Raw genomic sequence first — 12,593 nt, forward strand, 5'->3', positions numbered from 1 at the left:
AAGCTCTATCCCCCACACACCCAGCCCCTACTGCTGACCCCCCAACCACCTTCACCTGGACCTCTCAGCAGAGTCTCATTGCACCCAGAACCCGCCAACAAGCCCCTGTGCATCCAGGTCCTCCCCACACCCAGATCCCCCATTGAGCTGCTAGCACCCAGATTGCCCCACACAGAGCCCTCTCAACCCACACCTGGATCCGCCCACTGAGCCCCCCTACACACGCACTCTGGATCCTGCATTGCTGAGTCTGCCTGCCTACACCTGGTGCACCTGGCACAGAGAGGCAGGGTCCTGGAATGTTTGTGGGGCAGACCTGGTCCTATCTCAGGGTTGGGTGCAGCCTCACCACTGAATCCATGTCCCAGGTGGCAGCTGCACAGTGATCTCCCACCTCTGTGCAGCCAATGGCCTGTGCTCCCCAATGCCATGCTGGAGTCTCCACAGTTATTTGACAAATAAAATTTGCAGAATTTTGCAGAATTTTAAGATATTGTGTGCATGATTTTTAATTTTTTGGTGCAGAATGTCCTCAGGAGTATTAAATATATGTGATTTTTTTGGTAATCTTGCAGTCCTAGCTAGAGAGAAGTCTGGGTGGCACTTGATCTGCAAGGAGGCGACACCACTTTGGATTTGCTATGATGATGATGAAGAATTCTTCGGAGCTTTTTTTAATATATAAAGTCCAAAAAGTTTATCAACTGAAATATTTCTGCAATTAAAAACATTGAATAAAATTTCTTGTGTTAACATCACGCCTGTGAAGCATCAGTCTGTTCTTTGTTCTTGTTTACCAAGTTGTCAGGTAGAGGCATATCACTATTTACAATTGTAACTGCCTTACTATGAATCACTGTTACAGGAATTGAAAACAAAGGGATAATGTGGCTAGACATTATCTTTAGAACAAGCTTTAAGGAATCTGCACAGTACTAGATATCACTGTTTGCATTTACAGGAACCTTTCATATAACCCTATCCAGGAAATACAAGCAAACCAGTTTGATTACCTACTAAAACTCAAATCCCTGTAAGTATTTAGTCCTTTTGATATATGTGTTATGGATATTTTCTTTTTGATTTTGCAATTCTTGTTGAGAAAAATTGTTTCTCCAGAACAAGTGTAATAGCAAGCCATATATGAGGTGCTTTGTATCTGTACTCCTCTGTTGTATTTATTGGTGTCCCTCAAAGATGTAACTTTGAAAAAAATTACTTACACTATTCAAATATTTTTTCCTGAGCTCTCCAGCTTCTTTTGGGGGAAATTTTGAAGCACAAAAAGAGACCAGTCAGTCCAGATATCATATAAAAATATCCAGAAAGGGTAAAATCAATTCCACTGTCATGAAGGTAAGGGCTTTTCTAGATGGTTAGTGCATGCCTCACGCTGGGGTGTAAATCTACAGCACACTAGTGTGTCGCACACTAACTCTCCATGTGAACAATGCTGCCACACATTAAAAGTTCCGTAGCACGCTTTGAAATGGAACTTCTAGTGCATGGTATCAGAGTCCAAAGGGCAACTTAGTGCACAGCAGACTAATATGCTGTAGATTTACACCCCCCAGCTTGTTGTGCACTAAATCACCCCGTGGTCAAGTCCTTAGGTGCCTCACTCCAGGCTAGAGGGAGGTGGCTCCCTCTGCTTGGGATTCACGGCCATGAACCCTCTCCTAGAGTTAAACAATTAAACCTGTTGGTGGAGAAGGAGATGCCCCACCCTCCTTTATCATTTAGCCCAGTGATTAAGGTATTTACTTGGGATGTGGGAGACACAGTTCCGTTCCCCACTCCTCCCTGATGGAGAACAGATTTGAATTTAGGTCTCCCCTTTCCAAGGGGAGGTCTGAGGTATTTTAGAGCAGATTATGCTCAATCTCTCCTGTTGAAGCTGTTCTACTGCATATAAATTAAATATTCATTAGGCCATAGAGCAAACGTGAATGTCCTAATCACTGGACTATAGAGTCATTCATCTGGGATGAGTTCCAGTCCCCCTGTTTCAATATGTATTGAATTATTTATACACAGTGAGTTTCCACAGGAAAGCTTGAGAAAGACCTACCCCATACTCCAGTGATAGAAAAGACTATATTTAGAGATGTTATGCAGAAAGACTTGTAAGATTTAGACGTAACCCAGATGTAAGGACCAAGGGAGAGGTCTGAGTCAAAGATGACACCCAGAATATAGGCCTGAATGATAAGCAGGATGGTGGTGTTGTCCATGGTGATCAAGAAAGGAGGGGTTAAGGGGGAAAATGAAGAGCTCTGTTTTAGCTATGTTGATCCAGAGCTGATGGTTAGACATCAATGAAGAGATGTCAGAGAGACAGGCTGAGATTTTAATCTGGACAGGAGACAGGTCTGGAGTAGAGAGGTAAATCTGTGAGTTGTCTGCATAAAGATGATCGTTGAATTTGTGTTTATAGATGAGGTTATCCAAACATCAGATGTAGAGGGAGAAGAGAAGGAGACCAAGGCCAGAGCTTTGTGGAACCCACACAGAAAGTAGGAGTGGGAATTAGGAGGCTCATTGCAAGGACACGCTGAAGGAGCAATTAGAGAAGTAGGAGGAGTCATGGAAACCAAGGGAGGACAAGATTTCAAGCAGAAGAACATGGTTGATTATGTCTAAGGCAACTGACAGGTCAAGGAGAATGAGAATGGAGTACTGGTTCTGAGATTTGGCTAAGAAGAGGTCATTTGAGCTTTTGGAAACAATGGTTTCAGTGGTGTGCAAGGGGCAGAAGCTGGATTGGAGAGTGTCTAGGATGGAATTGGAGGAGAGGAACTCCAGACAGTACTTGTAAACAGTGTGTTCAGTGAGCTTTGAGACGAAAGGGAGAATGGACATGGGGCAATAGTTGGATTGGCAAGTGGGATGAAGGTTGGGTTTTTTTCGAATGGGAGACACTAAAGCATGTTTGTGTTGTGAAGGGAAAGAGCTAGAGGAGAGTGAGTGGTAAGAAGAATAAGGGAGGGGATGAGAGTGGACGTAAGGGAGATCAGGAGATGGGACGAGATTGGGTCACTGGGACAAGTGGAGGTGTCAGAAGAAGAAGAAAGCAGATGAGAAATTTCTGCATCAGTGACCAGAGATAAGCAGAAAGTTGGCTGGGAGGAGAAGGGAAAGCAATCATTCTGTGGACAATAAAACAAGCCCTGAGGAAAAGGCCTTAAAAGACCCTTAGAGCTGGCCACTACCTCACAGCTACTAACCATTAAGGCAGATACTGTTCTTCACCTTTCAGAGTAACAGCCGTGTTAGTCTGTATTCGCAAAAAGAAAAGGAGTACTTGTGGCACCTTAGAGACTAACCAATTTATTTGAGCATGAGCTTTCGTGAGCTGTAGCTCACGAAAGCTCATGCTCAAATAAATTGGTTAGTCTCTAAGGTGCCACAAGTACTCCTTTTCTTTTTGTTCTTCACCTGTGGCTTGATCTGCTGTGAACTCAGGTGGACTTTGCACTCAAATCTTTATAGGATAGGCCCCAAATTCATCTCAGTGCAAATCAGAAAACAACAGTATATATTTAGAAAACACATTATACATTTAACTGTTGCACTGTTTGAACTGAAAGAATTAAGTAATTATTCTGTTAATATAATACTATAAAATTATACTTCAGTGACATAAAATTGTAGTTAAAGATATTAATGCAATTTTTTCTTACATTAAGAAAAAATAAAAACAAAAAAATCCCATGGTAGTTTTGAAAGAGTGGCCAACATTTTAGGAAAGATGTGGACAAATTGGAGAAAATCCAGAGGCGAGCAACAACATTTTGAAAGGTTTAGAAAACCTGACTTCTGAGGAAAGCTTGAAAAATGGGGTATGTTTTGTCTTGAGAAAAGAACCCTGAGGAGGGACTTGATAACAGTCTTCAAATATGTTTAGGACGGCTATAAAGAGGACGGTGACCCGTTGTTTTCCATGTCCATCGAAGACAGGACAAGAAGAAATGGGTTTAATCTGCAGGAAGGGCGATTCAGGTTAGATGTTAGGAATGGTTTTCTAACTATAAGAGCAGTTAAGTTCTGGAATGGGTTTCCAATATCGGTTGTGGAATTCCCATCACTGGAAGTTTTTAAGAATATGTTAGACCAACACATGTCAAGGATGGTCTAGATATACTTGGTCCTGCCTCAGCACAGGGAGCTGGACTTTATGACTTTTCATAAAGTCCCTGCCAGCCCTACATTTCTGTGATTTTTCTCAGTCTTTGTCAAATCAGTATGCCAGTCACTGGGTGAATTCAGTGGTTGTTACTATAGCTAGTGAAGTGCTTTGGACCCTCTGAAATGAAAGGCACAATATGAATGTAAAATATTATTATTAGAACTGTTATTTTCCCTGAGATAATGGAAGAACATCAATAGAACAATACTTTGGAAGGGCAAAGGAATAATATAGATAACTGAAAGTGCTGAGAGCACTGAAAGAGGCTCCTTTGTGCTATTAGGACAGTGAGATTATCAAAATTAACTGTAATTTATTTTATTTCACTTTTTAGCTTTTTATTTAGAATTTCTACTGCAGAAGTTTCAAATATATGAATGGACTAGAAGCAATTCTCATTCATCTATAGTTTCATATAATCAAAGCTACACAATTGTGCCCACAATAAGCTTGTTGTGTTTTACCACTGATTTTATGTTGCCTTTTTTGATTGTGAATATATCGGTTATAGCAGCCTGGAGGGTATTGAAATTACAAATATCCAAAGAAGGATGTTCAAACCACTTAGAAATCTCTCCCACATGTAAGTAGATTATTCCAGTTTTCCTCCTTGTGTTTTGAATGTTTAACTTGACAAAGTGCAGAATGTTTAAAAATAGAAATGTATGAGAACTGGCATTTACTGCCTCTCTGGCTGGTGAATAGTTGGAAAACCAATTGATGCTGTCAGGTAAGCTGAGAGTATCATTAAGAAAAAGTGATGGGGGGCGGTTAGGATTCATTTTAACATAATGATAAAGTTAAAATTATTATTAAATCTCCTAAACAACAAAGTTCAGTTCCTTGTAAACAGATATTGTACTGACCCTATCTAGGTTTGCTTATTGATGTATAAATGATTTAAAGTAATATTAATAGCACCAGTTTAGGTATGCTAGTATATGTATAATATATTCTGATATAGACCATTATTAATAATGTTTCTGTGGCTCTCAGAATGTACCAGATCACTTTCAGCTGATGAAAAAATACAACCATAATCAGCATGAATGATCAAACCTTTATCAGTATCAGTAAGTAAAACAAAGGGGGGAAAATACCCCAACTTAGCAGCTGGGTGTAGATCTCGTGATTTTCTACAGGCACTCTTCGCTTTCTGATTCCCCTGCAGACATTCTTATATGCCTTCACATAAGTAATTAAACTAGGGAACGGGGAAGGAGGGCAAGAGCTAGTTAACTCCCAGGTTAGTGAGGACTAGCTATTGTTTCTGCACTCTGTCACAATCATATCTTTTTATAGTGTGCGCTATGGATTCAATTAAAATTACTTTTTTAAAGTACTGTTATTGTAATGTTTAGCATACTTATGTTGTGCTTTTAAGCATCAAACCACTAAACAAACATTAACTAACTAATCGGTTCATACCCTGACAGGTTTTATACAGACTTGGAGTTTATTTCAAATTCAGACTGGAAATAAGGTTTACATTTTTAAACATAAGAGTAATTAACCACTGGAACAATTTACCTTGGCGAGTGGTGGAGTCTCCATCACTGACAATTTTCTAACAGATCTGCTCTAGGAATTATTTCGGGGAAGTTCTATGCCTTGCATTATACAGGAGGTCAGACTAGATGATCACAATGGTCCCTTCTAGCCTTGGAATCCATTAATGAATTTATGCATTTCTTTGTGTGCATACTGAAAAAATCAAAATCCTTTATTACTAGTTTTCTATTACCATAAAACATTTTATGCTTTGGCTCTTTACTAGGTGTTCCACAAATGCCCATATTATTGTGAAAAACATGTATCCCAAACCACATCAATTTGATAATCAGAGTGAAACATTTTTCTCATTTTCTTTTTTCCTCAACCAGATATTTTAAGAAATTCCAGTATTGTGGATATGCCCCTCATGTGCGCAGCTGTAAGCCAAATACTGATGGGATTTCATCCTTTGAGAATCTCTTAGCTAGCATTATACAGAGAGTGTTTGTCTGGGTTGTTTCTGCTGTCACTTGCTTTGGAAATATCTTTGTTATCTGCATGCGACCTTACATCAGATCTGAGAACAAGCTCCATGCCATGTCAATAATGTCTCTCTGCTGTGAGTATTCCCCCGAATAAAAGGTAGCAAACAAATATAAAAATCTGGTTTTAGTGTGTCTGGCTATAAATTTTATTATTATACAGCAGAGCACTAGATTGCAAGAGTGAGAAAGTTCAGCCAAATTATAATATAAGATGCTATACCTCAAACAACACAAAGGTTGTTGGATTCTACCTTTAAGTTACTGTGGAGAGTGGGTTAACACTGAAGGCAAAGTGTCTGATATTACTCCTATAGAAGTTGAGTGTCAAATCACAGTCTTCAATAAGAACAGGAATGAGCCCCAAATTTTCAAAGGAACATTAACCCAGCTTCATCACAATTATGAACATATAGTAATTTGTGCACACCAGCAGGATTTGTGTTCAAAACAATCCAATTTGCATACCGGTTGTAACAACTCAATTTTACACACATTCTGTGAGTTCTGTTTGCAAGAGAAAATTCTGTTCTTTACATGACCAAATGATTGTGTGTGCAAATGCAGGACTGACTTTGAAAATGTGACCCTGAATGTCAGAGCTTTTTAAATTTTAAAACCAAGAATTGTTGACAAATGACTTCGTAATTGATCAATGGAATTACAAATTCCCTGCCTGTGTCTGAGAGACAAGGTGGGTGGGGCAATATATTTTATTGGACCAACTTCTGTTGGTGAGAGAGGCAGGCATACATAGAGCTCTTCTTCAGGACCTGGAGTTGGCCGAATAAGAGATATTACCTCACCCATTTTAGCTCTCTCATATCCTGGGATTAACATGGCTACAACATTGCATACTGCATTTATTATAAATTAAATACAAAGAGGTCTACCTTAACTTTGGTATTTCATGAGATTACATAAATCACATTCGAAAGCAATTGTCAATTGTATATAAAACAGGACAGCAGCACTTCTAAATACCCACTGTCCAGGTCTCTGTGGTTTGTTGGCTTGTCCAAAATACTGCGCTAGACACCCCAGGAACCCTTATCCCAAATCCTTATGAGGTCCACAGCAGGGCAACCCTGTCTCTCTCACTTTCAGCTTTGCTATCTTTTACAACTTTCTTGCATGTCTCATGATATTTAATCATTTCCTTAAATCCCCAACTACTGAATAAAAAAGAGATTGCATGGGAATCTCAACTGTTACTTTAAAAAACAATTTTAATACTTATGGTTGCAGTGAAAAGATTGAAAACATGAAGCAAGTGCATCCTACATGCTCAAAGACTACAAGGCAAATAAAAAGAACCCCAAATTTCTTCTTAACCCTCCCCAATCCTCATGATTGCGGGGAGGGGTCTGATTCATGCTTTTTTAACGTTTGGGTTTGGCATATTGTCCCCCTCAGGTGCACCCAAGGAGGTCTGCAATAGAGACCTTCTCCTGTCTAGAGTTGGTCAGAAATTCTCCAACAGAATGTTTTTCCATTGGAGAATGCTGATTCATTGAAATTAAAACTTCTGCTGAAGCTGTTTGCTTTTGACAAAGGTCTGATGGAAAGCAGGGACGGTTCTATGGAATCCTGCCTACCAGCACTGGTTCCTAGGATCACAGCTCCTTGGCAGCCTGCCAGGTGGACTGTCCTTGAGCCAGTGACTTTGGGGCTTTCAAGGTCCATGGTTCTGGGACAGTCAGGTGGACTGCACCTAAGCTGGGGACTCCAGAGCTTCCAAGGTCCAGGACTCAGGGGCAACCACTCATGCAGACTGCCCTGGAGTCAGGGACTCTACGGCTTTCCAGGGTCTGTGGCTCTAAGAATGGCCATACTGGGTCCGACAGTGGACAATGCCAGGTGCCCCAAAGGGAATAAACAGAACAGGTAATCATCAAGTGATCCATCCCCTGTCGCCCATTCCCAGCTTCTGGCAAACGGAGGCTAGGAACACCATTCCTGCTCCCACCCTGGCTAATGAATTTATCTAGTTCTTTTTTGAATCCTGTTATAGTCTTAGCCTTCACAACATCCTCTGACAAGGAGTTCCACAGGTTGACTGTGCGTTGTGTGAAAAAATACTTCCTTTTGTTTGTTTTAAATTAATAATTTATTTCATTTGGTGACCCCCTAGTTATTCTCTATGAGAAGGAATAAATGACATTTCCTTATTTACTTTCTCCACACCAGGCAGCCAGCTAGATGGACTGCCCCTGAGCCAGGGATCCCAAGGCTTCCACAGTCCACAGCTCCAGGGTCACCAGCCACGTGGACTGGCCTGAAGTTGCAGACTCCAGGACTTTCCCATTTTTGGAGTATTTCAAAATTTTTGGTTTTTGTTCCAGATCATAATTAAACCAGATTTCAAAATATTGAAATCCTCCACAAAATGGAATTATCTTTCTTTGCACAGTTCTAATCCTGACAATGCCTAAGGTGGCTCAGAGAGGAACTCCCTAATGCATACTTTGAAGAGTGTGCATGAACCCTCCCACAATATTTTACTTTTCACTGTGGAGCTAATTTAGTCAGCCACATGCGTGCAGTGTGGCCTACCTTGCTTGAGAACTTTTCAACCTCAGTAAAAAGGCTCTGTGCAATCAGTATTGTGCATGCCTAGTATATGATTTTTCATCGGATCATAGCTTGGGCAAATCAAAACTAAATGTATGTAACACTAGCAAAGACACTTCTACTCAGTGTGAACACTTTGCACACCAAGTTTCAGTGTTCTAGCCATTTTGGAACTAGAACTGTTCATAAAAAGGTGCAAGAAGTATTTTTGTAATGAGAAATGTATGTTATTTTTATTCATGCTTTATAACAACTGTTTTTTGCATGAACTTAAAAGAAAAATCACTGTAGGGCAGAGAGCAAGAATGAAAATATGTCAGCCCAAATGGTGAAAATTTCAGAAAGGCAGCAGTCACTGAAAACTAGTTAGAATTGAGAATTTTGTAACTTTAACTATAGTTGTTGGTAGAACTCTAAGTATATTATTAATACATATATATTGTAAAATAAAGGACAATTCAGATATATAAACCAAATTATTCCCTATTTATTCATGTTCTTAAATGCTATTTCTACAGGTGCTGACTGTCTGATGGGAATATATTTATTTGTGATTGGAGCCTTTGATGTTAAATATCGTGGCGAATACAACAAGCATGCTCAGTTGTGGATGGACAGTATCCACTGCCAATTGGTGGGATCATTGGCTATTCTGTCCACAGAGGTGTCAGTTTTACTGTTGACTTACATGACTTTGGAAAAATATATATGCATAGTTTACCCTTTTAGGTGTTTGAAGCCAGGAAAATGCAGGACAATTTCCATTTTGATTCTCATCTGGGTTATTGGCTTTGTGGTTGCTTTTATTCCACTGAGCCACAAGGAATTTTTCAGAAACTACTATGGCACCAATGGGGTCTGTTTTCCTCTTCATTCAGAACAGGCAGAAAGTACAGGAGGCCAGATTTATTCTGTTGTTATTTTTTTAGGTAAGTATGTTATGTTTCTTCCTTTACATATGTTGGCTGGAGCTACACAGGGAGCCCAAGTTTTAAACGAAGCTGGCAGCCTTACTAGGCTTCCCAAATCCCATATTTGGATGCTCTGATAAGTGCATAAAGTGGGCATTTATATGCTAAAGTACAAAGATCAGTACCCAAGAATTAGATTTGAACACCTTATTTACTCATGTTTTTGAAAATGGGCGCTTTGTGAAAGTCTGAGACCCACAAATTTATAAAAATATTTTTAAAATCTCAGTATTATACACAAGCTTACTCATTTGCTGCTTAGTTTGATGATGGTTTGATGACCAGTCACTGGCCAGTTGGTTGGAGCATGTGCTAATCAGGGATTGAGTCCCCAATCTTTGCCTGTCTAGGCCACATCTTTCTAGGGTCGAAAGGATGGTCTAGTGGACTGTGCATTGCACTAGGACTTAGGAGACCTAGAGTCAGTTCCTGATTCAGTCGCAGACTGCCTGTGAGACCTTGAGCAAGTCAGTTAATCTGTCTTGTGCCTCGATAAGCCATTTGTAAAAAGGGGATAATACTGACCTGAGAGGGTTGTTGTAAGCATAAAATTCCTTAGTAGTTAGCAGGTGCTCAGATAGTACAGGGATTAGGGGTTGTAATGTGTCTGGGTAGATGACTGTCAGTAAAGCAACCCTGAAACCAAAGAACACAGACCTACAAGATGCACTACATGGTTTAGATGGCAAATGTTCACTATTTAGTGATAATTAATAAATATATTTTGAGTAAGGAGGGCATTAACCTCAGTGTCCTATATAAAGACTGACTCAAGTTCTACCTACCTATCTAAATTCCAGTTGTATTAGTAGTTTGGATACAAGATTCTCCTTTGCTACCTGCCCTATAACTTGCCCAATTTGCCAGTAAGCTACATGCCTGGAAATATTAATTCAGGTCTTAAATCACTAACATCCCTTAACTTCTTAACAGGTGTAAACTTGGCAGCTTTTATCATCATTGTGTTTTCCTATGGAAGTATGTTTTACAGTGTTCACCAAACAACCATCACAGCAACTGAAATCCGGAATCATATTAAAAAAGAGATGACCCTTGCTAAACGCTTTTTCTTCATTGTTTTCACTGATGCGCTATGCTGGATTCCCATCTTTATTTTGAAATTGCTTTCTTTACTTCAAGTAGAAATACCAGGTATGTTTTTTGTTTCTTTTCTAAATAAAAAATTCAGTTAAATGGCTTGTGTGAAAGTCAGCTAGAAAATGCAAACTAGAGTGCTAACACAAAATAATCCTATGTTATATCAGTTAAAGCTTAAATATTCCCACCCCAAGTCTATTTTTTCTAGCCACAGCAATAAAAGTTCAAAAGCTTATGATCATATATTATTGCACAATGGACAAAATTTGAAAACAAAATTTTAATTACAGCTGGTATTTCTGATCCTATGGCTCTTGGTGGCAGCCACATTGCTGCAATAACAGCTGTTGCAGCTCTGATATCTGAACTCAATGTAAGACTACACAAAAAAGTCTAGCTTGATGTAGTTTCTTTCAACCGTTCACTGCTGCAGTGTTCCTTTTGAAAAGAGAGTTGCAAGGGGGGGGGGGGTCACAAGGTTAATTTAGGGAGGATTGCAGTATTGCCACCCTTACTTCTGTACTGCTGCCTTCAGAGCTGGGCAACCGGAGAGCGATGGCTGCTGACTAAGGCCCAGCTCTGAAGGCAGCAGTGTTATACCAATAAAATAAAAACCAGCAGGATCTTATTAAAGGGGAAAAGGCAAAATACCACATTTATTGTGAATACAGAAAGAATCATAGTCAGCAGTTAGTTATAGCTATAACATTCTATTCAATCTCATATTTATTCACACATTCATTCATACAAACACACACACACACACACACACAGGTTCTGCAAGGTTGTTATCATAGTTACCAGCCCTAGAGTTGCTCATGCCAAGCCACTGGCCAGGTGGCCTGGACATGAGGAGGGAGCAGGGCCTCGTCAGATGCACATCTGATGCTCCTGGAAGTTGGTTTGCAGAATCAGACCCCAAAGTTCTCACTTTCTAGAGTCCATTTTTATAGGAATTTCTTCCTATGCCAGTCTATGGGAATTGCTTCATCATGCTGTTGCTGAATCAGTCAGCAGATGGCACATTCCTGATGGCTCCGTGCTGCCAGATGTTATCTTGTTCTTTGGTTCTCCCACTCTTGAGGCTGTTGGGTGAATTCCAGTCTGCCCTCCGGGGGTCCTCTGGTTATTTTCCACTTGACGCCTTCTTCAGCTGATGGACACCGGATTCTTAGGCTGGCACCTCCCTGATTATTCAGTTATTATCCACACCAAGCATCCATCCACATACATCCTCTATCTCTATTTTAATCACAATTGTTAACAAAGCAAGATAAATACAACAAAAGGGCGGGGAGTCTCTGGGTGCTGTTTCTATTTTTACAGAATATTGCTTTGAGTTTCTCTCTGTGTGAGTAGTTGTTGTTACAAAGTATTGCTTTGAGAACAGACTCTGTCTTAGAATGTACTAACACAATTAGCAGCTTGCAAGTTTCACACAGAGAGGAAGAGAAACAGTACCAAAAACCAAGAGGCCTCTTAATTAGTAACATCCTGGAATTTAAACTATGGGGAATCAAACTCATTTGTGATTTTAATACAGAACTTCTTTAATATGATCCAACAGCAGCACAGAAGTAAGGGTGGCAATACCATACCATGCCAGCCTTACTTCTATGCTGCTGTTGGCAGTGGCTCTGCCTTCAGAGCTGGGCTCCCTGTCAGCAGCTGCTGCTCTGCAGTCACCCAGCTTTGACGGCAGCACCACCATCAGCAGCAGAACAG

General features: G+C 40.1%; 1 protein-coding gene across 3 annotated transcripts in view; it reads left to right on the forward strand.

Annotated features, from left to right (window-relative positions):
- The window catches only part of RXFP1 (relaxin family peptide receptor 1), a 93,219-nt gene that overhangs the window by 79,522 nt on the left and 1,104 nt on the right, over positions 1 to 12,593 (forward strand). For 2 of the 3 annotated variants that reach the window (XM_027833431.3, XM_043545910.1), the window contains 5 exons: positions 962 to 1,033; positions 4,701 to 4,772; positions 6,073 to 6,302; positions 9,318 to 9,728; positions 10,704 to 10,922. In XM_027833431.3, coding sequence (XP_027689232.2) covers positions 962 to 1,033; positions 4,701 to 4,772; positions 6,073 to 6,302; positions 9,318 to 9,728; positions 10,704 to 10,922 — 1,004 coding nt within the window. The remainder of the gene's footprint in view (positions 1 to 961; positions 1,034 to 4,700; positions 4,773 to 6,072; positions 6,303 to 9,317; positions 9,729 to 10,703; positions 10,923 to 12,593) is intronic. The other variant, XM_043545909.1, reaches the window with a different exon arrangement.

Source organism: Chelonia mydas, chromosome 4 (genome assembly GCF_015237465.2).
Source record: "Chelonia mydas isolate rCheMyd1 chromosome 4, rCheMyd1.pri.v2, whole genome shotgun sequence".
Lineage (NCBI taxonomy): Eukaryota > Metazoa > Chordata > Testudines > Cheloniidae > Chelonia > Chelonia mydas.